The 25,764-nt window shown below is 42.9% G+C and overlaps 1 protein-coding gene across 2 annotated transcripts in view; it reads right to left on the bottom strand.

The window, feature by feature from the left end:
* dpy19l3 (dpy-19 like C-mannosyltransferase 3) overlaps positions 1–21,978 on the bottom strand; it is a gene marked incomplete at its 5' end in the record, with an annotated part of 58,431 nt that extends 36,453 nt beyond the window's left edge. Inside the window, 9 exons of one of the 2 annotated variants that reach the window (XM_079496569.1) lie at positions 1,376–1,477; positions 2,871–3,002; positions 4,215–4,349; positions 6,492–6,615; positions 7,150–7,295; positions 9,206–9,327; positions 10,897–10,987; positions 19,224–19,351; positions 21,861–21,978. In XM_079496569.1, coding sequence (XP_079352695.1) covers positions 1,376–1,477; positions 2,871–3,002; positions 4,215–4,349; positions 6,492–6,615; positions 7,150–7,295; positions 9,206–9,327; positions 10,897–10,987; positions 19,224–19,351; positions 21,861–21,978 — 1,098 coding nt within the window. Of the gene's footprint in view, positions 1–1,375; positions 1,478–2,870; positions 3,003–4,214; positions 4,350–6,491; positions 6,616–7,149; positions 7,296–9,205; positions 9,328–10,896; positions 10,988–11,628; positions 12,578–19,223; positions 19,352–21,860 lie in introns of those variants that run through there. The other variant, XM_079496568.1, reaches the window with a different exon arrangement.
* Between the last annotated feature and the right edge of the window lie 3,786 nt (positions 21,979–25,764).

Genomic DNA, 25,764 nt, shown 5'->3' with positions numbered 1-25,764 from the left:
GACACGTACATAGATGGATAAATAATGCGTCTGCATTGTTTCATCTGCTCGCCTGCCCGTCTTCTCGGTCCGTCATCATCATCATCATCATCATAAAAAATAAACAACACAGTAAATGTAGCCCCAATATGTTCCCTCAGTCCCTATGCTCATTCTGTAGCTCATACACAAGCCAATTACTGACGAAGGGTAGATGGGATCAATGTGTACTTTTTTCCTCGTAAAAGTAGACATGCAGGGCTTTCATTCGGTGTATAGTATGTATAGGATATTTTTTGTGTTCATTTTTCTATTGCTTGTCAACGTCTGACATAAAACGGCCCATAGCTCGACTTTCTGTTCAAGAAGTGAAGAGCACGTTACTACAAAAGCAGGTGTTACATAAAGGTAAATATCTCCAGAATGGAAGATGGTAAAATCAATTTCTTTTTTTAAATTGGAGTGGACAGATTAAGCTTTCTTTTGAGGTATGCGGTGTGCTTCTCGCTATAAGAGAACATTTGCTGTCGACCTTGGAAAAGGTTGGTCGTCCAATGCTATCAGCGTTAGCGTCAGGAGGTAATCAAGCTGAGGATATCGTAGCTTTGAGTTAAGTAGGGAGTCCTGCCACTGCCAGGCAGTCAATGAAGGACTGTTGAGGTGGAAAGACCCAAGGCCAAACTGTCCAGTTAGGAGTGTAAATACTTTTGTCCTTCTTCATGTCGATATCTGGTCTATGGAGAAAGGTGAATAAGAAAAGACATCGTCATCTCAAGGACTCTGATGATTATTTCAGTATTTCTCCAGTTTGGGGCTATTTTTCAACCTGTGCCTTTCGGCCAAACACTACCCACACTAGGCAGAATTTGACAAAAGTAGTTAAGAGGATTTTAAAATCTATTCTGGCCTTAATGGGTAGCCAGTAACACCGGGGTTATCTGTGCTCTGCGCTGCGGTTGGTGTTGGTGAGGATTCTGGGCGCCGTGTTCTGTACTACTTGAAGCTAATGAGGAACGGCTCAGGGTGGTGTAGAGTCTGTTACAATATTCAAGACGGGATGATACAAACGTGTGCATGAATTTTATTGTATTGATTTTAGTATTGACTATTTTTGCGATGTTGTGTAAATGATAGAAGCAGGACAGGGTAATAACCTCTTTAACATTCAAGGTTCATGTTGTGGAAAAAATACACCCAGTTCCAGGTTCTTTGCTGTCGGTTTGACATTGGGCCAATGGACTGCTGAATTACATTTGAGCTAATCTCAGGGCCAATGATGAGGATTGCCCTTTTTTCTGCGTTGAGTTGAGAGTGGGAGAAAGAGAGAAAATAAGAGATCGTATGGTATGGTGCAAGAGAAGTTGTGAGAACAGAAGAGGACAGAAGAGAAACGTACCTTGGCCAGATAGTTGATAGTGACTGTGAGTGACAGGACCAGCAGGCTATGCAGCAGCAGCTTTCCCAGGCGAACAACGAGGCCTCCTGTCTTCAGACCAGGCTAGATGAGCACAGAGCACAGGAGAGGTCGGTTGAGTGATTATACAGCCAACCTGGCTCCATGACAAGCTGGCTCTACCGCAGTGACAAACACTGGCATGTCTTTGCACGCAGACACACAGACGGATTCCTTTGCCATTTCATTATCCGTTTGATAAATGATGATTCTGGAGCATTTTAAAGGTGCACTGTGTAGCATTTTGCCAGTAAAAACAGCTTGCAAAGAGCCGTGTTTGAGAGCGTTCCCATAACTCGATGGGATGACTGAGTGCTTCCAAGTGACATCGATCCCAGAACCAGGAGGGATGTGGCGGCTGTTTAGATCCCATAACCCAGAGGAATGGCAGCGTTGTAATTTGGTTGTTAATCAACAAGTGCATACATCTGCGTGGAGGTACTTATTTGGCCTACTGGCAGTGAGATCTGGTGCTGATTGGTTCATGAGATAATATAAGCCACACACAATATGTGTATGCTAATGGTGTGTTGCCTGGAGGGAATTAGGGATTTAGAACAAAACACAGAAAGTTGCTACTGTAAGAAAACAAATACTAATTCGTTTTTTCTACTTGGTTGCACTGTACAGTAGATGTTTTAGTTTGACGATGAAGCAACCTTGTTAGTTGCCTCGAGGGTACAGAGAAAAACACAAGGACTGTTACCAAGACGCACAAGGAGTGGGACTGTTCCACTCCGTAATGCTGCTGCAGCACGTCCATGCTGCTGCAGGACTGTTCCACTCCGTAATGCTGCTGCAGCACGTCCATGCTGCTACAGGACTGTTCCACTCCGTAATGCTGCTGCAGCACGTCCATGCTGCTACAGGACTGTTCCACTCCGTAATGCTGCTGCAGCACGTCCATGCTGCTGCAGGACTGTTCCACTCCGTAATGCTGCTGCAGCACGTCCATGCTGCTACAGGACTGTTCCACTCCGTAATGCTGCTGCAGCACGTCCATGCTGCTGCAGGACTGTTCCACTCCGTAACGCTGCTGCAGCACGTCCATGCTGCTACAGGACTGTTCCACTCCGTAATGCTGCTGCAGCACGTCCATGCTGCTACAGGACTGTTCCACTCCGTAACGCTGCTGCAGCACGTCCATGCTGCTACAGGTCACACAACCTGATTTGACGAGCCCTACAGTAGTGGATTTCTTTCCATACACATTTCTCATCTCACCAAAGGGTCATGGCTTGTTTTCACCATTTGAAATATAAAACAGAGTAGAAATACATCTCACCAAAGGTGAATTAAATGCTAAATGGTGCATTTATTTAGCACCTTCTATTCAAAGCACATGCACGCACACGCACACGCACACACACACACACACACACACACACACACACACACACACACACACACACACACACACACACACACACGTACTGACCTGGCAGTGTTTGATGAAGAGCGCAGCTACGATGAAACTGAGCACCAGCGAACCCAGGATCATTGAATTGCAGAACTGGATCAGCCACACACACAGCAGGCCACTGACCTGGACTAGATACAGAGTGGTCACCTGGGGACACGTACATGCACACGCACACACACACACAGATTAATTAAACACCTGTCAGCATTGGGATTTGCAGAGAAAAGGACAGGGAAAGAGACACAAACGGCAAAGTCAAACACAAAAACCCGCTCACACACACGTGCAATCGGAAACACTTTACTGTACCCAAACACAGATGCACGAGTAAACACGTGCATCAAAAAGATACACGCAGGTGCACATGCAAATATTATGATGTACCAACGCTCACACATGTACAGTACACACAAAGCTCCAAATACACACTTGCAAGGATGCACACACACACGCACGCACGCACGCACGCACAAGCTTGACAAATAAAATCAGCCACAACAAAAGTCCCTTTGGCAAAACATATCTCCATTTTTACATAGTCAAATACCACATTTAATGGGTCCTTTTATTTTATTTTTCCTACATATTGTTTATTATTATTATTATTATTATTATTATTATTATTATTATTTAATTTTCAAAAAACAAATCAAAGATTTTCATGACTTAAAAACAAAATTAAATTAATATTTCTTTCAATAATTTCATGAAAGAAAAATCTAAGAAATCCCATAAATTAGCAAACAAATGTTTAAGAAGTAGTGAAAATAGCCAATCTGCAAGCTCATAACGCAACGTGCAGCGATGCATTGTGCACTTGTAGATCTGCTGTTTTCACTAGTTTGGCTTCCGGGCAAACGTAAAATGTCTCTTTTGGGTCACAACCTGAAAGGTTTGGGAACCACTGCTCTAGTTCACACCCGTTCACACCTGAGAGACAGCTGTCTTCTCGGTGTCTCCTGTCTCTTCTGTGTATCGCACGGCTCACAATGGATTTTCAATGGGAGTCACGTGGTTTACGAGACAACCTTGTTCCATGGGGGGGAGGAGGACAGAAGACAGCCAGGGAGCAAGCTTGTCCCGTCAAACCACGTGACTCCCATTGAAAATGCAGAGTGAGCCGTGCGACACACAGAAGAGAGGGGAGACACCGAGGAGACAGCTGTCTCTCAGGTGTGAACGGCGCCCTAGAAGTAGTAAACTGGGCCTGAGTTGTTGTTTATGTACTGTCAAAAACAGCCGAGCTTGTACAGGTAGATCCGCTATTTTTTGGGGGGGGCAAATGTTCCCCCCAGAATATGGATGCTGGGGTTCAAGTGGTCGAGTAGTAGTACAACCTTGAATCCACACCCATCGTACCTGTGTGCTGCCGATCAGGTCCATGCAGTCCAGTGAGTATATGACCAGAGCCTGGACCAGTAGGATGAACTGGTTGAACTGCCACGTCAGGCAGAAACAGAAGGTCGTCACAAACATCAGCCAAACCATCACCTTCTGATGAGGGAATAACACACACGCACACACATTTCATTTTTGAATATTGTAACCAAGGTCATTATAATCCCATGAGGAATTGGCCACGAGGTGGCATGACACTTAACACATTAACTGTCTATTCATTCATTAATTCTTCCGCCACGGCCAGTGTTTTTCAGTGTTTTTATCTTGAAGACCCACGTGACCCGAGACGTGAACCGGATGTAAACAAATGCTGTGTGGCGTGGCGGACGATCATCTTTTCTTTTACACAGAAAAAAAATGTTGTAACCGCAATCATCGTTTTTTTTGTTATGGGCAGGTGAATAAAGCTTGTTTTGACCAAAAATACCATTTGTGAAAAGAATCTGAGATAAATACATTTTAGTGAATCTATTTACATTGAGGCGGATGGGAGAGATTTTCCGGTTGTATCCGTTGCTAAGCAACCGCCAGAACCATTCATACGTTGGCAAAGAGCGCCATCTATCACAAACCACTGAAAAGACCATTGAATGTAAATAGCCATTCTTGACAGTTTATGTTAACACATTGATTGCCAGGTATATAATCAATGTATACTTTTCATCGTTTGAAATGCATTTTCTTAAATGGATAAATCCAGATCTTGATGACATCAATGTCCATAGGCCAATCAGTTTGCCTATGGAGCACTTTTTGAGGCTAATTATTCAGAAAACCCCAGACCGCAGAAAATCTACTGAATGTTGAAAGTTCAGGGTTTTTTGGGTGCAATTACGGTCAGCAAACCAAAATAATTCACGCACGCACGCACGCACGCACGCACGCACGCACGCACGCACGCACGCACGCACGCACGCACATGAATAAACACATGAATAAACACTGAATAAATCTATTCCCATGTGGTCTCTCAAGACATAAATCTTGGATGTGCTGAGGTATAGCAAAGAGTTGAGCCACACTCAGGGCCAAATCAATTGGGTCATGTAATGGTTATTTTAGAATGCCAAATAGATTGCCAAATATAATGTATTATTCTATATTTTGTCAATCTCAGTCAATACTAGAGCCACTTTTCACAGCATCAATGTACCCATTCTGACTCCAACTGCAGCTGTCAATCTAACAGCTGACCTGACTTCTCCATGTTTACTATCACTATGTCAGCGAATGTGTAACTATTTGTGTGTCACAATCTTTAGCACAGATCGTTATATGACCATTTAGTATAGCAACTCTGTTATAGTGGGCTATAAGAACTGTGTGGGATTGGGGAGGCTTGCGCCTGGAGGGGCTGCCGGAATAGGCAAGGATACCTGTTCCTTACTCTCTGTATATTGTTACTCTGCTGAATCTTCTCAACACTTTTCAAAACTTTGTCATTCCTTCATTTTTGGAAGATGATTTAATCTACAACAGTCAAACTGGTCAATATATACGTTCGATTTAGTACTTCGTCTTCGTCTGAGTGTGCCAATTGTATTCCAATTTGTGTGTAAGCAGGAAATTACAGTAATCGCTGCTTTACTTCTACAGAACCTTTTTAAAACAAGATATACACATAGATATATACAGTACTGTACATAAACTGTAACAGTATAACAAGAAACAATATCATCTTAAAATATACATTACCTACACCTCTATTTTAAATTACTGGTGACCAGTGACCTATACTATGCACACCTGACCAGATCAGACACAAAGGGCCTGGCCGGATGTTAACTTAAGTCTTCAGGACCTTATACTGTCTTTGACATTATATTGTTATCCTATTTGTGTTAGTAGTAGTGTTACTACTTACTCTGTACTTGTACTTTTACCGGCATCATGTTTCATCCCTACTGTGGTGCTGCTATGACAACTGAATAGGTGAATAAAGGTCTATATTGATATATTAAACACACCTCTCCACTATTTGTTTAATCAAAAAAGCTATCGATAGAATATAGAAAATAGCTGCAGCCCTATAAAACAGTGGGATTTGGTGTACGGTGATGTATGCGTGTTTAGCATTTTATGTATTTTGTTCAAGGTTGTGCTTTATTATTGTTACATCTTGTGTACAGGACAGGTACACAAGAGTAAACCCTATTTTGGTTTGGCTTTCTTCAGACAATGCAGCAGCATAGATAACAAAAGTTAAGAGAGATAAAGAGATGTGTGTATTTGTACCTGCTGTACAGCAGTGAGTTGTGGTCTGAGAAAACTGGTGACTGCAGCCACTTGCAGTGCAAAAAAGGGCAGAGACCAGTTCTCCCTCAGAGAGATGGTGAACTCCACACGAGTGGTGTCTAACCTGGAGACAAAGGAACGATTGTAGAGAAAGAGAGACGACAAGAGTGTGGAGGTGAGCGTAAAATAGTAGAGTAGCGTGAAATAGTAGAGTATAGTCAGTTAAAACCTTTGTCAAACTTTTCCTCTCAAAATACATAATGTTTAAAAATTACACTTTCAATTCAGAACATATCCATAACCTCTTGACATCATCAAGCATTATTTTAGCAACGGGAAGTATTTCTATCAACAGAAATATCACTGCAATGTTGCATTCAGCTGTTGTATTCAAGCTTTGACATTTCTGCATATCAAAGCCTACACAGCAGATGTCGATATGAATAAAAATCAAAGCTTACATGTGTCATTATTCCTTCATTTTCATACTGCATTTATAAACACACACACACACACACACACACACACACACACACACACACACACACACACACACACACACACACACACACACACACACACACACACACACACACACACACACACACACACACACACACACACATGCGCTGCCTTGACACACACGTGAACTCATTACCTGTTGAGTATGTACCATACGGCAGTGAGTGTTCCCGCTAGCCAAGAGCCAGACATGAGCCATGCTGTGAGGTACAACGCAATCACATAGACTGCTTGGAGTGAGAACACCGTGTAGATGTAAAAATACACAGGCTCCAGATAGGCCTGGAAAACACACACACACGCACACACACACGCACACGCACACACACACACACACACAGTCACACACACACACACACACACACACACACACACACACACACACACACACACACACACACACACACACACACGAACTGAGTAACTGACACGGAGCTGGCTAAAGAGACAGTGACTGATACTTATGGACATTGTGACATTTCAAGGTTTCATCTGTTATTTTACTGCATGACATTCATGTCATGAAGTGGGGTCGCCGATGATGCTAACTCGCTGTTAGATGGCGTACGGACAGAGAAGAGAGAACCCAACGACTCCCCGCTGTGTGATAAGTGCAAGTGTGTCATGTGATAGAAGGAATGACAGGAGGAAAAAAATGTTAAATGTCACGGTAGCTCTTTAACCGACTGACAGATTTCCTATTAAGAATGACATGGTGCCCACTAATCCTACCATTTACAGCTGAACAATAATGACCAAAAAGTAATCACACAGCTTTTTGTTTTGCGCAAAAGTGACCCAGCATGACACATAAATGTTGATCTTGTTTTTTTTTCTATTTAAAATACTGAAGGTTATATAATTTTGTAACCTTTCATTTTCTTCTATATATTCTCAGTGTTGTTGTATCCACTTGTAACTCGGCGAGTGTACAATTGTGGACAATTACATTAAGACTCAGGATTTGACTTTGTAACATCCAATTTTCGAAAATGCTCTGTTCATCCACAACAGAGGATTAGGGACACCTACCTTTACGTCTGGTGTATTGCTAGTATATTTTTAGCTGAATGTGTGCAGGGCACAGCATGTCATCACAGTCAGATAGAAACCACTATATTCCGTGGATCATCACTATGCTACTCAGTAGTACCAAAGTAACAAAAAGAATCCACGGAACGTAGTGAATCAAGCTGGATCCCAGGCTATAAAACAGTTACTTTAAAGGAAATGTTAGAAATAACCTTTGTTTCAGTTATTATTTAGGATGTAGCGCGCTGAGCGCACTGTGCTATTAATACAAACTAATAACGTGAGTGGGCGAATGCCCATAATTCCGACATCCCATTATTCCGACTATGTGTCTTCGCATGCAGTTAGGTTTAAGGTTAGTAATGCGAGTCGGACTAACGCGGCGTCGGAATAATGTGCCGTTGGACTCTGCACCACGTGAGCGTGCTCCTGGTGAACATATCCAAACGCAGCCTTAGTTGCAAGCTTTTGCTAAATACCGGTACTTTTCATTCGTAAAATAAAACCTTGAACAAAGAATTCGGAAATTTGTGTTTGGTAGATTACCTCTCTGCTTTAACAATGCTTCTTGGAAATAACTTTCATACCGTTTCAAAGCCTGTTTATTTCCCTTTTAAATGCCCCATTTGTAAGCAAACATGTATTTGTGGTATGAGCAGCGCAGTGGAGTATGTTGGTTCTGCCAATGAAAAATGTGAAAAATCTTCTCTAATGTTGCTATCGATACGTCTTTGGTGTTGTTTGGGGGATTGGATGATTGAACTCTACCAAACACAAATTGGTTTGAGCACGTCATTGTAGGTCCCAAATGTAATACATTTTTCCATGTGTAAAGAAATGTGAAAATGGCAACTCTACAAGCTCACACACGCACACACGCGCACACACACACGCACACGCACACGCACACACGCACGCACGCACGCACGCACGCACGCACACACACACACACACACATTGCATTTCAACACATTGTGAGCTGGTAGATTGGCTATTTTTGCTGTTTTCCTTTTGCGCGGAAAAGTATAAATTAGGATATTAATTTATGAAGAAAAACAACATTAAAATATATAAGCTTCATGCACGACTACGATGGTGTGTGTGTGTGTGTGTGTGTGTGTGTGTGTGTGTGTGTGTGTGTGTGTGTGTGTGTGTGTCACCTGTATAGGTAGGAGTCTGTAGATAATGCTGAGGAAGACCTCCTGGTAGATGTTCATTCGCTGTAACAGGTTGATGGTCCTATTGGACTCTGTCAAGTTGTCATGGATCAGCTCCGATAGACCTGGAAACGCACACATGCAACGGTGACGTCAGTGATAGCTGACAGCGCGTTACTTCGTGCCACACTACGAGATTGTATATCTGCTATTTTTGAAAACACATGAAAATGTCCATGAAAATCTTTGAATATGATATATTTGAACATTTGAACTAATATCTCTGCTCCCTGCAGCAAAATATTTTGAGATGCGAGTCTGTTTGAGCTGGCCAATTCTACAAATGTCTTCTAAATCCTTAAAAGTTCAACTTTTAAGGATTTAGAAGACATTTGTAGAATTGGCCTTAGGTCTTAATAGGTTAAAGCCTAATTAAATTACTCAATTCATTGATGAAACTGTGATTCTGGTGTATTGTTCCACTTAAACCCTCTAGACGTACCGTAATAAACTGGACCTGAGTTGGCTCTTTACCTGGACCACTTTTTTTCCATCTACACCAAATCTCTTCACCAAAAATATCTGATCTACAAGCTCACAAAGCATCAAGTTGTGTCGCGTTGTGAGCTTGTATAGATCTGCCATTCTGGGGGGCTAATGTTCCCACAACCGGGTACGTATGGGCAAGTGCTACAATTTCATCACAATCCACTTGGTTTGATGCAAAAATAAACTGTGGCTCCAAAATAGCACCAAATAGCTGGTTCCCATGCAGCTTTAGGCCAGCTTATGTCATTCTAATCACCGCAATGAGTTTCATCTGAGGCCAAAACATCCTGAAGTACTTTCCATGACTAAGCCCAATAGCCAACCATTCAGTTAGATGACATAATGGTGTGTGTGTGTGTGTGTGTGTGTGTGTGTGTGTGTGTGTGTGTGTGTGTGTGTGTGTGTGTGTGTGTGTGTGTGCGTGCGTGCATCTGTGTCTGTCTGTGTGTCTGTGTGTGTGTGTGTGTGTGTGTGTGTGTGTGTGTGTGTGTATCTGTGCGTGCGTGCGTGCGTGCGTGCGTGCGTGCGTGCGTGCGTGCGTGCGTGCGTGCGTGCGTGCGTGCGTGAGAGAGAGAGAGAGAGAGAGATATAGAGAGAGAGAGAGAGAGAGAGAGAGAGAGAGAGAGAGAGAGAGAAAGAAAAAGAGAGTGAGAGAGAGAGAGGAGACATAAAACAGAGATGGAATAAATAAATGGTTATTTTCTTCCTTTTCAGACGGTTCAACTTTTGAACCACCCCACCTATTCTCTCTGTCTCTCGCTCTATCGCTCTCACTCTCTCTCTCTCTCGTATGTGTGTATGCGCTCTCATGTCATTTCACATTGTGACAGACAGACACAGGAATAAACTCTATTGGTGGAAGACTATTATTTCACCTCAGACTTTGTGAAGGGAACAAAATAATGTCATTATTGTCTCACAAAGCACACTGCATCAACAAACAAGGTTGGGACAAAGTGTTGGATATCTATATTTATATATATAATATTATATAATAATATAATATTACAATTATATAATATCTGTTTGAACTATACTAGAATAGCCGAAAAGGTCTCCGAGTCCACATCTCGCCTGTGCCTCTTCTGAATGCTGCACATTTACCCATGCTTATGTTCCTACAAGACGTACAGCTGCATGCATACCTTGTTGTATGGACGGAGCCTGCAACATCTGCTTGTAGTAGGAATAATACAGGCCGCATTCGGTCCGAAAGGAAATCTCACGCTCTACTTCCTGAACAGGGAACAGGGGAGGAATACCAAAACAAACAGCAAATGAAAGTCAGACATGTCAAGTCATCACTCACAATACGGAAAACAGATACCTTGTCAAGACATGAAGAATGACGGATTCATGCTGATAATGGTAAACAGACTGCTGTACAGTGTACTGTACGTAAGTGTGTTGGCAAGTAAGTGTGTTGGCACGCACGCACGCACGCACGCACGCACGCACGCACGCACGCACGCACGCACGCACGCACGCACGCACACACACACACACACACACACACACACTAATGCTATTTAGATAGCTTCCCAAGAGATTTCCATTCGGTTATGCATCATTACAGTTCTGCTGAGGGAGTAAAACAGAGAAAGAACCGACCGCAAGTGAGCAGCCCGAAAGGGTAACACAAATAGTTGATCTATGCCCCGAATCCCATTAATACCCCAAAATGAGTACAAAAGCATCTGCCGCATGTATTTCCAGTCAACCTGCGTAGTGTGTGTGTGTGTGTGTGTGTGTGTGTGTGTGTGTGTGTGTGTGTGTGTGTGTGTGTGTGTGTGTATGTGTGTGTGTGTGTGTGTGTGTGTGTGTGTGTGTGTGTGCATAATAACCACACACACACACATCTTCCGTCTGCTCCTTACCATGAGCTGGGAGAACCACAGCAGGTTCTCGTGGATGGCGTTGACACGCCAGGCCTGAGCCAGCGCCAGCAGTGCAGCCAACACCAGCCCTGCTGCCATGGAAACGCACCGTGGCCAAGGCCACAGGGGCAGAATGTTGGAGCCTGTGCCGTTCCGTGATCCTCCAGGCGTGGTTGCTGGTTCCCCTGTATCCTCCCTACATGTGACGCTGGACCCACATGCGTCCGGCGTAGTGTCGCCACAGTGCCAGTAATGCTCAGGCTTGCCGAGCTTGACTCTCTTACGAAGCTCCATTGTTTGGAATGGAAGGGGATCTTTTCTTTTTTTTTTACCAACTTGCTTTATCACCGCAGAGCCAGAGCCAGGTAGATGAAAAACATTGTCCGCTCGCATGCTGTGCAGGTGGTGATTCAAATGCAGTAACAGCAGTGGATTTGCATTTTACTTCTTGAAGTCAATCCAAGTGAGCTAACGAGCGTTTTCATCACTCCTTGTAGTCGGTCCAAGGAAATATCCAATGGTGCTCTCCCGGGGAACGAAGCTGCTAGTTTCCCCTATACGTATTCCTCGGATTGAATTTGCCTGAGGCAAAGCAAGCTTTGGCATTTATGCAGGGTTTCAGATGATTGGGTTAACCTGCACTTTTACATTTAAAGTGAAAGAGGATGAGCCCAATTAACAGGGTGACACATTGTGGAATGCCATGAAGTGGAGTTCAGCTCTGAGGAGAAACCATGCCTTTTATTGGAAGAAACTTGCTCCAGTTTCTCTCTAGAATACAACGTCTCATCTCTCTGATTCAGAACTCCAAGAATCCCAGTTAGAATACTCAGTCAGAGGGCTGCCCCATGCACTGCCTGGTTCTTTCCATGTCTGTCCTCCAGAGTGAAAAATAAAAAGACCAATGATTGCACCCCAGTCTCAACTACTAGCAGAGATGTCAGACACTCAAAACCACAAACAAAAGAAAAGTCAATCGTGGCTTCTTTACGAAACGGCTGCTGACTGAGAGAGGGAAGCAGACATGACGCTCCGAGGACTGTGGACGACAGGATGGAAGTGTAGTAGACAGGATGGGAGTGGAGAGAGAGAGAGAGAGAGAGAGAGAGAGAGAGGGAGAGGGAGAGAGGGACTACCGGTGAACTTTTTGCATGTCTATAAAAACACACACACCGGAAAAGACAGACAAAAAGGGGTGGGGGTGCTTGGAACATCATTTGGAAAATGTCAGAAGCATTTGTCAGAGGCTTTTGCGGATCTAAAGCCATCAAAGATCTGACGGACGTACGTCTGAAATAAACTCTGACATGACTTCACACCTATCAAGGCTGACTGGGCTCAAGCGCGCGCAGCTGTCTCACCGCAGAAACATACTGTAGCTAGTGTGAAAGAAAGAATGAGAGAGCAATAGAAAGAGAGAGAGAGAGAGAGAGCGAGAGAGAGAGAGAGAGAGTCCCACACCAGATGACCCGGGAGGCATGCCTACATTACATGCCTTCCAGATGTTAAACAGCGTGCCAATGTTCCCGTGACGTTCCCCTGACATCATTCCGACACGGATGAGGGATCTGTGTGCAAACCATGTGGGATTATTAGAGCCAAGTTCTTTGTCTTCAAAGACAATAATACATGTATTGGCACACAGTACCAGACACCTAAAGCCCGACAAAGCTTTGTGTTATGTGTTGCTTGACAAACATTATGTATTTTCAACTAAACCAGGCTTTAGGAAGCTACAACAACCACTCTAGCACCAACTTGAAGCTTGCAGCTATCCCCGAGTCCGAGCAGCACCACAGCCCTTAAATGACTTTACAACATGTTTCAAAGCACTTGGACTCTCCCACTGACCTGGAGGCGTGTGCGTGCGACGTGCGTGCGTGCGTGCAGCGTGCGCACACCAGGAGCGCACACCAGCAAAAGGGTAATGGTAATGGATCATCCCAACCTTCCAGAATAACAAAACAAATGTTTATTTCACTCAACGCCAACGGTCATTTCTTTGACCCAGCCAGACAAAAGCATCAAGCGGCCCGGAGTGTGTGCAATGCCTGCACAATGCACATATGTGAAATCTGCTGGGCACGATGCAGCGAGCCGAATATGACTACAAAGAGAGAAGCAGACAATGATAACATTAACAGACGTGTGATGTGTGCTTACTCTAGCTCGTACACACGCACACGCACGCACACACACACACACACACACACACACACACACACACACACACACACACACACACACACACACACACACACACACACACACACACACACACACACACACACACACACACACACACACACACGCACGCACGCACGCATGCACGCACGCACACACACACACACACACACAATATGAAATGACGTCAGCCACCACACAGAATGTTCAGGAGGAGCTCACTCTCATGTGGGAATCCAGGGACTGTAAAAGTGACCTGTTCTAGTATCCTTTGGGGCCTTTAGTGACTCATGGAAACGTATTATCTAAACACAGCAATGGAAAATAGATATTCCAGAAGATATAAATGAAGCAGATTGGGAAATGACATGCTTAAAGGCACAGCAAAATAAGATCAATAAAATAATGAATGCTAGGTATCCGAGTTGGAAATCACATAGGGAAAATTCTCTTAACAGCTAAAAGAAAAAAGTAATTACAACTGTATGGTTGCAACTAGGGTTGGCATTCGTTAGGATTTTAACGGTTCCGGATCCTTACCGGATCCCTCTTAACGGTTCCCTTAACGGTTCCTAATATAATGTTTTTCCCCTTTTTTCTGACATTATGCATTATGCTTATATTATAACTAACCTAACCAAGTACATAATAAACACAAATTATCAATTATTGAAAATGCACTTTACAATTATGAGGTGGCACTATTATTTAAAGTTCACCATCACCACCACCAGCTAGCCACCACAACAATATCATTGTTGCAATTTGTACTGTATATTAAATATACAGTACACATTGCAATAATGATATTGTTGTGATGACAAATGTTGTGTCTTTAATGTCCTAATGGAAACAAGCCATAGTGCTTTCTTGGGTAATACAATCCTTTTAGTAGATCTTGTATTGAACTGTAGGCTACGTTCCTGTGCTTTTTTCTGCAAACTGTTTTTAAAGTAATCAATCTATGGGGGTATATGCACCTAAAGGCACTCTCAACAGTCGCGCTATTAATTTAGAGAAAAATCAAAAGCAGTTGAGTTGCTTATAAGTTGTAAAAAATAAGTGCAGACAAATTGATTTGGCTCTATAGTTAACGTGATTCATAAAATATCAGACAGAAAGACGTTGAGTCATTGGCGTTCTAAATTAACACCATTAACAACAGTTGTACAATACGCCTAATGAAAAGCTCTGTAGACGTTAGTAGTTTTTATTTTCTAACGTTACTAGCCTGGGGAAAGTGAAGTGCGGGCACGGCTTTCTGCAGGCTCTCAAACACGATGTGCCTAGATTAATCTTGTGAGTCGTGGACTCGTGTAGGCACTATAGGCATATTGATTTTGAGATGTTTCCTCAATGTGGACGTGCAACTGGTGCAAGTTGCAACAACCTTTGCAGGGAACTATGGCATTGCATTTATTGCGTGCTCAGCCTCAGAGACATTTCCCTCTCTGTTAACCACTGTGCTGAATGCAACAGTGGTATGACCTCCCCCCCGAGCCCCGACCCCACTCACTTGTGTAGGTGGGGTGACGTCACCCCAGTAACTTGGCTCTGCATGCATGCATGCACAGACACAGCGGAGCTAAATGACGACTGATGAGAATCGTTTGGGGAACCGTTAATAAAAAAAACGATGGAACCGGCTCTGGATCCGCAATGTCGGAACCGGTCTGAAATGGACCCGGTTCCGAATCCCAACCCTAGTTGCAAACACTACCCCCAAACATAAAACAATGGCAACAAAAGGTGAATGAGCTGTTGGCTATGGAAAGGATTGCTGTCAAAATACAGTTGAAAATGGATTTTATTTATGTATGGCCATGTGGTCACCATGAATACTAGCTAAGCCCAAAACAAAGTGCTAAAATATACTAGTATTTTTATAAAAAGTCAGATAAGAGAGTCAAAATATGAATTACATGACTAATGTTTCGTTTATTTTTGTCTTCTGGTTTTGTTGTGGTGGTGTTTATTAACCATTAAGGACTGCTTTTGTTCAAGCAATTATGGAAATATATTGTATGATGGATTTCATGGTATAAATACAAAGTGAAAAGGGGGGAGAATTATTGCAATACAAATAGCTAATACAAACTTATAATCACTCCAGAAAAGAATACTAAAATTGTCCTTGACATTCCAGATACTAGTTGTAAATGTTTAGAGGAAAACCACACATTGTTCCACTCTGTTTGGGAGTCCTCAAGGATGCAGTTATTTAGGGTAAGAATGATAAAGAACATATAATTCCGTTTGATGGGTTACAATGCTCCCCTCGAACCGAAGCTATGCATTTTAGAGGCATTTTAGACATCCAGAGAACTTTGTTGCCAATAAGTCAATACTTAAAGATTTCAGACTTCTTCAGGCCAGGATAATGATTGCCCTCTTTTAGAATTTTGCAAATGCCCTCTGCTCTGTGGGCTTATGGTCGAGGGAGATTGCAACCTGCCATGCTTGGGAGAGACTTGCATACAGTATACACAGTAGTTAGAGGAAAACTAATTTTCAAAGTCTTCACTACTGCTGATTTTAATTATTTAATTATCTTACTGTATGTTTCATACTAATCACATTTTTTTTTATTGAACAACCCATTTGTATGTCAAACCTCAGCACTTTTGCACTTCACACATGTGAAGAAAAATAAATGCTGTCTGTCTACGCCCTCTTTCTCTGCCACTTCTCCACCACGCATGCACACACGCACGCACGCGCACGCCCACACACACACACACACACACACACACACACACACACACACACACACACACACACACACACACACACACACACACACACACACACACACACAGGCAGACATCAGATGGAAAAAAAAACAGCATGGCATTTGAAGCTGTCTGCATGTGTCCACGTGAATTTCACTTGGTTAGGTGCATGTGCTTCTTTGATAGTCTATCGCTGTGACACACGGACTCGCAAATTACCCCACAAAGATGTCCTCTGTGTACAGGTTGAGAGATGTGTTGTGAATTCACGACGTGGGCGGAAGCTGACACACCCAGTACTACAAATTGCCAGAAATAAGAGAAACAGTTGGTCTCAGATTTCAAGGGCGTACCTGCTGATGCATCTTGATCTGGGCTGTTTCGTCCTGCGTTTCTCTTCATTTCTGATCTCTACAGTTCTGTTCTCATGCCTATTACTGTGGAATCACAGCCGCTATATACCCAGCCTATTAAACCAGACAACGCTAACACAGCATCTCTCACATCGACATGCCATATTGTACATGGACAGGCTCACATTACTGCACCAACAAATAAGGTTTGTTGGTAACAACAGGCTCACATTACTACATTAACAAATAAAGTTTGTTAATGTCTGATAACAACATTCATGTGCAGTTCCGTGTGATGAAGGGGATAACCATCTTACAATCTTAATAACGATAACCCTGCTTGAGTTCTGCCATATTCAGCTGCTAGCCTATAAATCTGTTGAACAATAAGCCAGCCTTAACTAGAGCACTGGTGAGGCCCTGTAAGAGAGATTAAACGTGACATCACACCTCTGGCAGGGCACTATGTTCTGAGTGCAGACAGTACAAGGATAGAAGGGAAACCCAACTCAATTTGGGAACAAGTTCCTGCTGCTTAAAGACGTGACTGGGCTAATTTAACAGACCCGAAAGGCAATCTCCTGTGGCGTATGGAAAAACAATTTGCCTGTTTCAGGCAGAATGAGGTGTTTATGGTGTGTTTTTGCAGACTCAGCCGGAAAAGAAAGCTGTGGAGAAAGTTATAGTTTCTTGCATCGTTGTAAGGATTTACCGGTCACTTGAGATGATGAGAAGAAAATGGCAGAAATGGACGTCATTGCATGTTGGACAAATTGGAAGGGATTTTTCCGTATAACCTGCATCTGCCACCTCAATTCGTTTTAAAGCCTAGTTCAGACCAGAGATTTCCGATGAGACTAAACCATTTAAGCCTAATTTATGTTAACAGCATCTGCAGTAACCAAAATCTCAAGCTTTGTTGCAGTGTTGTTAGCTTGTACTAGATCTGCTACTCTTGGTGTGTGACACCATCGTACGACAGAGCATAAATGAAGTATTAGAATGTTGTAGAGAAAACTCGCAGTGGCCTGAATTACCCCTTACAGATGCCAAATGCCTAATCCTGATGATAACCACTCCATAAAACTGTCGGACACCTCGATCTCAACGTCTCTGGAACTTCTCAGCAGAAGTCTCATAAGCAACTTTTGAGTTCACTCGTGTTAAGCATCTTCCCAGATGTCTAAATGCTCTTGGCAAAAATTGAGAGGCTGGTCCTTTGCATGAATGCATCACATGTCTATCACATTACATTGTTAATATTTTACGAGCATTTTAAACATTTTTGTATACACCCACAGTAAAATCCGGAGGGTTCATTTAAAAGTGCAGAAGAAGTGATGTTTTTTGGTTTAAATAAGTGTGATACCTCACTTATTTAACAGCTGTTTACTAAACCTTAAATGCATGTTCAGGTCAGGATACCAGTTGCATCCAACAGGAGTGAAATTGGAAGTGATACTGTAGAAGTGTTGTGAGCAGACAAAATTGGAACAAAAAATATTTTAACCAAACACCATCACTTACACAATATTTCAGTCAGACAACTCACAAATAGATTTAACCAATATTTATTATAGAATGAGAATACAAGTGTGCATATAATATATTATCTTGGCGTTCGGCTCTGCTGCATTTTCTCCCTGCTCGGCTCAATCCAACACCATCATTAACCATTAAGAGCAGGGTGATAGATACAGTATACAATAAAAACCCCCATGGGGAACATAAATAACAGAGCCCACCACCACTGGGGTGGTGGTGGGAGCAAACATCACATATATAACAACCAGGAACCATAGCGGAAGGAAGGCAGGAAGAGCATGCAGACTAGTGAGCTTAAGTAGCCTGCCCAATTGGTCAGCTGACTGCCACATCAGCGAATGACATGTGGGTCTTGCACACACTGAATACACCCACATAGTAATGCAGCATATTAACCCCTTGAGTATATGTATGCGCCCTTGAGCACGGCATGAAACCCCTCGAGTATATCTGACTGAACTAACTCCGCAAGCTACGTATCATTTATGACAAAACATTTACAAAATGGACAACAATTTTGATACCGATATGGTCGAAAATAATATATGTAGGCCTATGTTTGTAACATGTCATTAACATGTAGCCTAATTAAAAATGTTTTATTACACTTTCTTGCTTCTAAGATTGAGTTCCAAATGTATATATTTTTTTAGGCCTCAAGTATGTTTTTTCTTTTTCTTTTCTTTTCATTTTTCATTTTTTTTTACACAATATTATCACCTACGCATCTCTGAAAATCAAGTTTCACTAAAGCATGGCATGCATCGACTGCCCAGCTCACCTTAATGTTGGAGAACCAGAGGTCATTCTCATGTAGTGTGGCCACATAGATACAGCAGAGCAGACCCAGACCCACCGACACAGACCAACCAACCGATGTCCAGATAATTGAACCCCACGACCAATCACCTGCAAAAATATTAAGGTGCCATTAAAACAGGAAATGTTGATTTTTCACAACATTCACTGTGACACGTTGTCTTTTGCATAGCGTATTGCATAGCCCATAGCGTATGGACTATAATGGACCAGAGCGGGTGAGATGGTTTTGCCACATTATATACTCAGGAGGAGTTTTAATTTCAGCACAAAAGTTCGGTTATTGCAATAAACGGAGTTAACAATGTGACGTTCTAGGAGCCTCACTTAGCCTGTGCAATGCATCTGCCTGTGCAATGCATATCCACGCAGTGATATTATTATATTATTTGTACGTCTCTAAATGTTCTGATGAATTGAAAATGGTGGACCCTATATTGTAAACAAGTAATGCTTTATGGTGTCGTGACTGTCGTCCACAGACCACAGTTAACAGTTGTATTGAGTTGTGCTTGAAATGTAGCCTAGTAGCCTACTGCAATGCTTTACCCATATTATTCAATAACAGTTATTTTTGTTAGATTTGTAGCTCAGTATAGCAGAAGACAAAGGCTTAATAGTCAAAGTTTAATGCAGTGGGTTTCAACCCTTTTGTATTGAGGCCCATATAGTCAGCATTTGAGCCACGGACCACCATTTGATGACATTTAGCCTCTCAGACCCAAAACTTTGAATATTTTGTTATTGTTGGATGAGATTTTGTCCACAATTCCATGCTGTATTGATGTTGGTACCATAGGAGAGATAACAGACAAACGTTGATCTACTTTACATCCTCCAATTATCTCCATTTAGCTGGGGGGACCACCTGGAACCCCTCAAGGACCACTGGTGGTCCCCGGACCACTGGTTGAAAACTACTGGTTTAAAAGGTATATTCAGTGATTTCACTTAATTCAAATACCACTTATTTTTTCTTATTTTTTTGATAATCCTCCCTACTATAGAGTGTGCTGACCATATAAGGAGTTCCTCCCTGTCCCCAGTGAGCCCCTGGGGTAAAAAAAACCCTAGTTTCAGTTTTGGTGGCGGGTGGCAAAGCCTTCATCCAATCAGGATGAGAGGGGCCTTCCTCCAATCATGATCGAGCCTTGGTGCACATGGTGTTGGCCTGTTGCACTTCCCCCCACTGTAGAGCGTGCATGTGCACATTTTGTTACCGGGCGGACTGGGTGGTTTTCCAAATCACCCAAATCACTGAATGCGCCTTTAATGCAATGCAGTTCTTCATTTTATAGCCAGATCTGATCTGACCTTTCAATGCTCTTGACTTTTACACAGGCTCCATTCATGCAGCATACTGAGGTAGAAATATAATGTAAGAAGGGAGAATTATGCTAAAGTGCAGTAAAGAGTTCATATCAAGCATATTCTAACTGTTGGTTTGTTTGTTTGCATCATTTCCGGTGCCATGCCCTTATATGGGTACCTTTTGACAAGGCTCACACAAGAATGATTGTAGCAATGTAGCCTATGCTTCCGTCTGTGCTGCAGGCAGACGGAATGTTGTTTGAAGGCAGCGTCACCAGCGTGTCGCTAGTTTAAGGTTTGTTTTGTTTATTTCAGTCCCAATATGTTAAGTTCCTTGTCAAGATTTGGTTATGAGTTTAATTGATGGATTGTTTTCCTTTTCAGTCTTGGTTGTGTTTGTCATATGGGTTCCAACAACTTCATTCCTTTTGATCCCTACGTGCAGCCAGTGAGGTGAATAGTATTTTATTTTCATTATGTATATGTGCTTTATGCTTCATTTATTGTTCTGACTGATCAGTTTATTGTGTTTGTATTTTGTCAGTTTTGACATTGGCTTGTTTACAGAAGGCAAGAAATAAAGCCACCAGTACCACAGAACAACTAGCCTCGGAAACCCAGACGTTTTATTTCCAGAACAACCGACTCATTCTTAAGACATCGAGAGGAGTGACACTATACTGACATTTTACTTAAAAACTCAAATATTTTTACAAAAATAATATTGTTAAAAGAATGCCTAATGATGATGTCACTGGTGGACGGGTTTCTGAACTGCCCACAGCCCTCCTATGAGACACAGACTGAGTAGGGAAAAAAATTGCTATTTATCATGAACATTAGTGAGGACCAATTATATGAAGATAAGTTGAAAAGTGGTGAAGTGGTCCTTTAACAATTCATTGTCTTGCAAATAATTTCGATATTTTCGAAGTTAATTGTGTTTTTGGCATTGAACATTGTAACAAAAAAGTTTGCTTTTGAGGCAAACAAAAACTGCACAGAAGCAGAATTTGGAAAGTAGGCTATGTAAGTATACATGATTTGAACATGCGTGAACCTTTGATATTTAAGGATTCATATTTCTACAGTTGCTATACAAAACCTGTGGCTAGCAGTCATTATTGGCATAATTAAAGCCAACTTAACATAGAGATGTTACAATGTTTAGGTGCACTCTTCCTGCATCTGCAGAAATTACATGTACAGTATATGTATTGTGTAGTCTTCTTTGTATTTACTGTATGTAACCTAAGTTAGTATACGTGTGTGTACTTGGGTCACTCACCATTCAGGATCCTCTCTGAATGCTGACCAGAACAGTTGGGTTTTTTGTTCTGGACCTCTGCAGGGCCAGGAGTCAACTCCTTCCCCTTACTGCCCTTTCTCTGTCGCAGGACTGTCATTATGGAACACTGCAAAGATCAAGGATATGATATATGATTTGCTATACATGACATGATCATGTGCATAATACCTGGCCAGCTCTGCTGATTCACACAGATGGATTGATTGATTCATTAATTGATTGATTGAATACTTTATACTTTATTAACAGTTTATTAACAGTTTGCAGAAAAAAGCCCAGAGAAGTAGCCTACAGTAGCCATAGGCCTACAGAGTACAGCCCAAGATATCTTATGGCTTCTTTCCATTGGTATCCTTAATTCCTTCATATTCAATGCAAATAGGAAATGATGCACGGACACTGTCGGACAGAGGAGAGAGAGAGAGAGAGAGCGAGAGAGAGAGAGAGAGAGAGAGAGAGAGAGAGGTCCCGTGAGAGGTAATGCAAACAGAGACGTTAGATGTTACAGCTGGCACCTGTAAAGCTCATCTCGTTAAATCTCTTAATATAGGTAGGGTAGGCTAAGGCTACACACCAGTTGTAGAGTCCAATACATTAACAAACCGTAGACGAGAGTCACGAGACGACAAAACTCACTCACAGTCACACAGACACAGATGAAATCAACAATCAGCAGACCCAGACTACAGTGGCTGCGTGCGGGAGTCGGAGTGTCAGTGTCTGTTTGCATTGTTTTCATTCATTGTGTGAAAGAAAGACGCAACGGGCCTGCTCTGCAGCGGCATTTCCTAAGTCCCGCCGCTGCTAGAATGACATGAAACCTCAGATCCCATCACTCCGGTAATCTGGGCCGCCTCGAAAGGACAGCACCGATCGACAACATTGATTCCGGGATACAGGATCGCTCCCATTTGTAAACGCTAACAAAACCACACACACACACACACACACACACACACACACACGGATCACACACGGATCTCACACACACTGTACACACGGATCTCTCTCTCTCTCTCTCTCTCTCTCTCTCTCACACACACACACACACACACACACACGGATCTGATTACACTATCGTACATTTAAGCCTCACCCTCTCCTACGGCGCGTTTCAGAATGGTCCTCCCTCTCTCTTTCTCTCACTCCCTCTCTTTCTGCCCTCTTCCCCTCTGGTTGATACTCGATACATACGATACGCAGCTGAATGGATGGTAGGATGCGGTCTGTCTACTAGCAGTAGCCGCTATTCGTAGAGGCGCGCAGCAGATGTATGTCGCATGGAAGCTGCACTGACTGAGGCGGGTTGGGTTCATTCATTGTCTCCTCCGGCTCCGCTCCATTTCCAACTGCACTGCGCGTAACGCATAGTAGCCTAGGCTAATAGATGGGTACCACGTCGCCTGTCTATAAAAGCTGTACCTTGACCCGGTCTGTCAACAGAGTGGTATTTTATTTATTCGTTATCGTGTGTCACACTCACGCACAGTAGCCAGGCAGGCTACTGCTTACACACTACAGCCTATATGGGACATAGCTAAACTGAATTCAACAGATAGCCTGTGGCTGTGAGGGGGGGGGGGGGGGGGGGGGGGGGGGGGGGTAACATGCTTCCCCAGCTATTATCCCCTGCAGCACCCAGTTACACAGCCCACTTTATCAAGGCTATTTAACTTACACAAGTATTTTGTGAGATAGTCCTACTCATTCAGGTTTTATACTGACCAAGGCAAAGAGAAAATAAATGATGTACACAGTATCTGTATAATTTAGAATCACTGTAATGTCACTATAGCCTTTATATATTATGACCGATGTCACATGACGGGTGCCAGTGAATACCAAAACGCTCACCTCAAAACACAGTCACCTCAGGCGTATACAGCTGGCGTAACTGCTCTGCCTGGTATTCCTAAACGTAACCTCAGTAAACTATGCCTAAACGGTTAAACCTAACCTTATTCCTAGTAATTCCAGTAAAACAGTGCCAAAACCACTATTCGTAAATTTAACACCAGTAAAACTGGGAACAGAGTGACATTCTGACGCACCACTGTAATGATTTAAAAGGGGCGACCATTTCTAAGGCATCTAGAAGTCTCATATACTCCCTTTGGGTGGTGGGTGAAGATCCATTGCGAGTCGCAGGTGCGGAAAACACATGCTAACACATCAGTGATAGGTAATCTATGACGTCCCTAGTAGATTATGGAAACTATGATAACAGAATGAGCAGGACCATGCACGCTTGCATCTCATATCATATTGTACGTACAGTGTCAGTGAGTCCATCTACAGTAGTAGTCACAATCATCATGTCATGGTTATCAATGTGCTTATGCAGCTAAATCACAACAACCGCCACTCCGACTATACGTGGCTTCCACAGGCGGTTAGGGTTAGGATTATGATTAGGGACAGGGTTAGTATCGAGTGCCTCGGAATGGCAGTGCGTCGAAATAGTAGTAAAACTATGCCTAACCCTGAAGTTATTTCTAACCGTATAACAAATACAAGAACCTCCCCACTGAGTGGATGGCGTGAGGTCAGCGGGGGAAAAAATGAGGGTGAGCGTTTTTTAAGGCGAGCATACCGGTCAGTCAAAGAGGTCTATCACACCCAGTAAGCCAAGTAAACCTATAGGAAAGAACCTCTGTCCCAAATTAAATCAGCGTTATCACAATCAGGCCAAATCACGTTTTGACCTAGAACTCTTTCAGTCAACAAATGTTTGGATCATGACGCAACTCCCCATATATACAGTAGGCCTACCTCCTGTATAGGACTTTATACCTGACTATAGATTTTAGGCCATTTGGCTTTTTCTTCAAAACAGATATTTTCCAAACCTCACACAAATCAGTATGTAATCAAGTCAGATTTGTTGTGTACTACCCCTAGCTCTGTTCCACAGTTTTACTGGTGTTAAGTTTACAAATAGTGGTTTGGCACTGTTTTACTGGAATTACAAGGAATAAGGTTAGGTTTAACCGTTTAGCCATAGCGATGCTTTTATTGGCTGAGCAATGTACGTATCGAGGATAAAACATGAGGACAGAAAAGTGAGGACACCAATTGTGATTGGCCGGAATGTGATGGTGTATGACAGAGGCGAATACTTCTTATAACTGCCAGCTCCCAGGCACCCCCGTAGTCGTCGCTGCTGATGTATGATGATTTATGATAAGAGCGCCCCTCACTTCACACGGGTGTGATTTTTCCCATCAGACAAATGGTTTACGAAAGCATTATCTATGCTACATAAACTGCTAATGCATTGTAGCCCACTTAGTCCTAATTTGAAAATCACACCTGTGTGAACTGAGTAGTGCAACTCCGTGTGGGGATCCCTGGGGGGTCCCCGGAACTTCCAGACCCACAGGAACTCGCCCAGGGTGCCGGCCCGGTTCCGGCGAGCCGCCCGAGTCCAAAACAGTCGAGAAATGACAGTTAAGGTGGTTGCATGCTGGACGTGTATTTCGGAAAAACTACAGAAAAAGGCTGCTAAAAATCTGAAAAACACAGCAGTGTGCAGGGACCTTTACTGTGTGGGGGAATTAGCAGCCAACACTCTCTCTCTCAACTCTCTCTCTCTCTCGCATGCATGCACGCTCCACATTGTAATTACTAATTAGCAGGCAACAGTGCAACACTATCTATCTCTGTTTCTAGCACAACAGCGCCACTTTTGCCCCTATTGGTACCCTAAACATAGGGGACATACATACATAGGGATGGACATAGGGAGGGACGGACATTGCTGTTCCTTGGAGTGGCTGCACCACTCAAAAAGTGTGTTCTGCAGCGGCGATATGCTGGGTCTGGAAGGTGGGTAATGGAGGCTTTAAAAATGTACTGCTGGCTACAGTGCATATTTAGATAC

Source organism: Electrona antarctica (genome assembly GCF_951216825.1).
Source record: "Electrona antarctica genome assembly, chromosome: 3".
In the NCBI taxonomy this organism is placed as follows: Eukaryota; Metazoa; Chordata; class Actinopteri; order Myctophiformes; family Myctophidae; genus Electrona; species Electrona antarctica.
The sequence above is the reverse complement of the archived record's forward strand: the minus strand, read 5'-3'. Positions and strand labels throughout refer to the sequence as shown.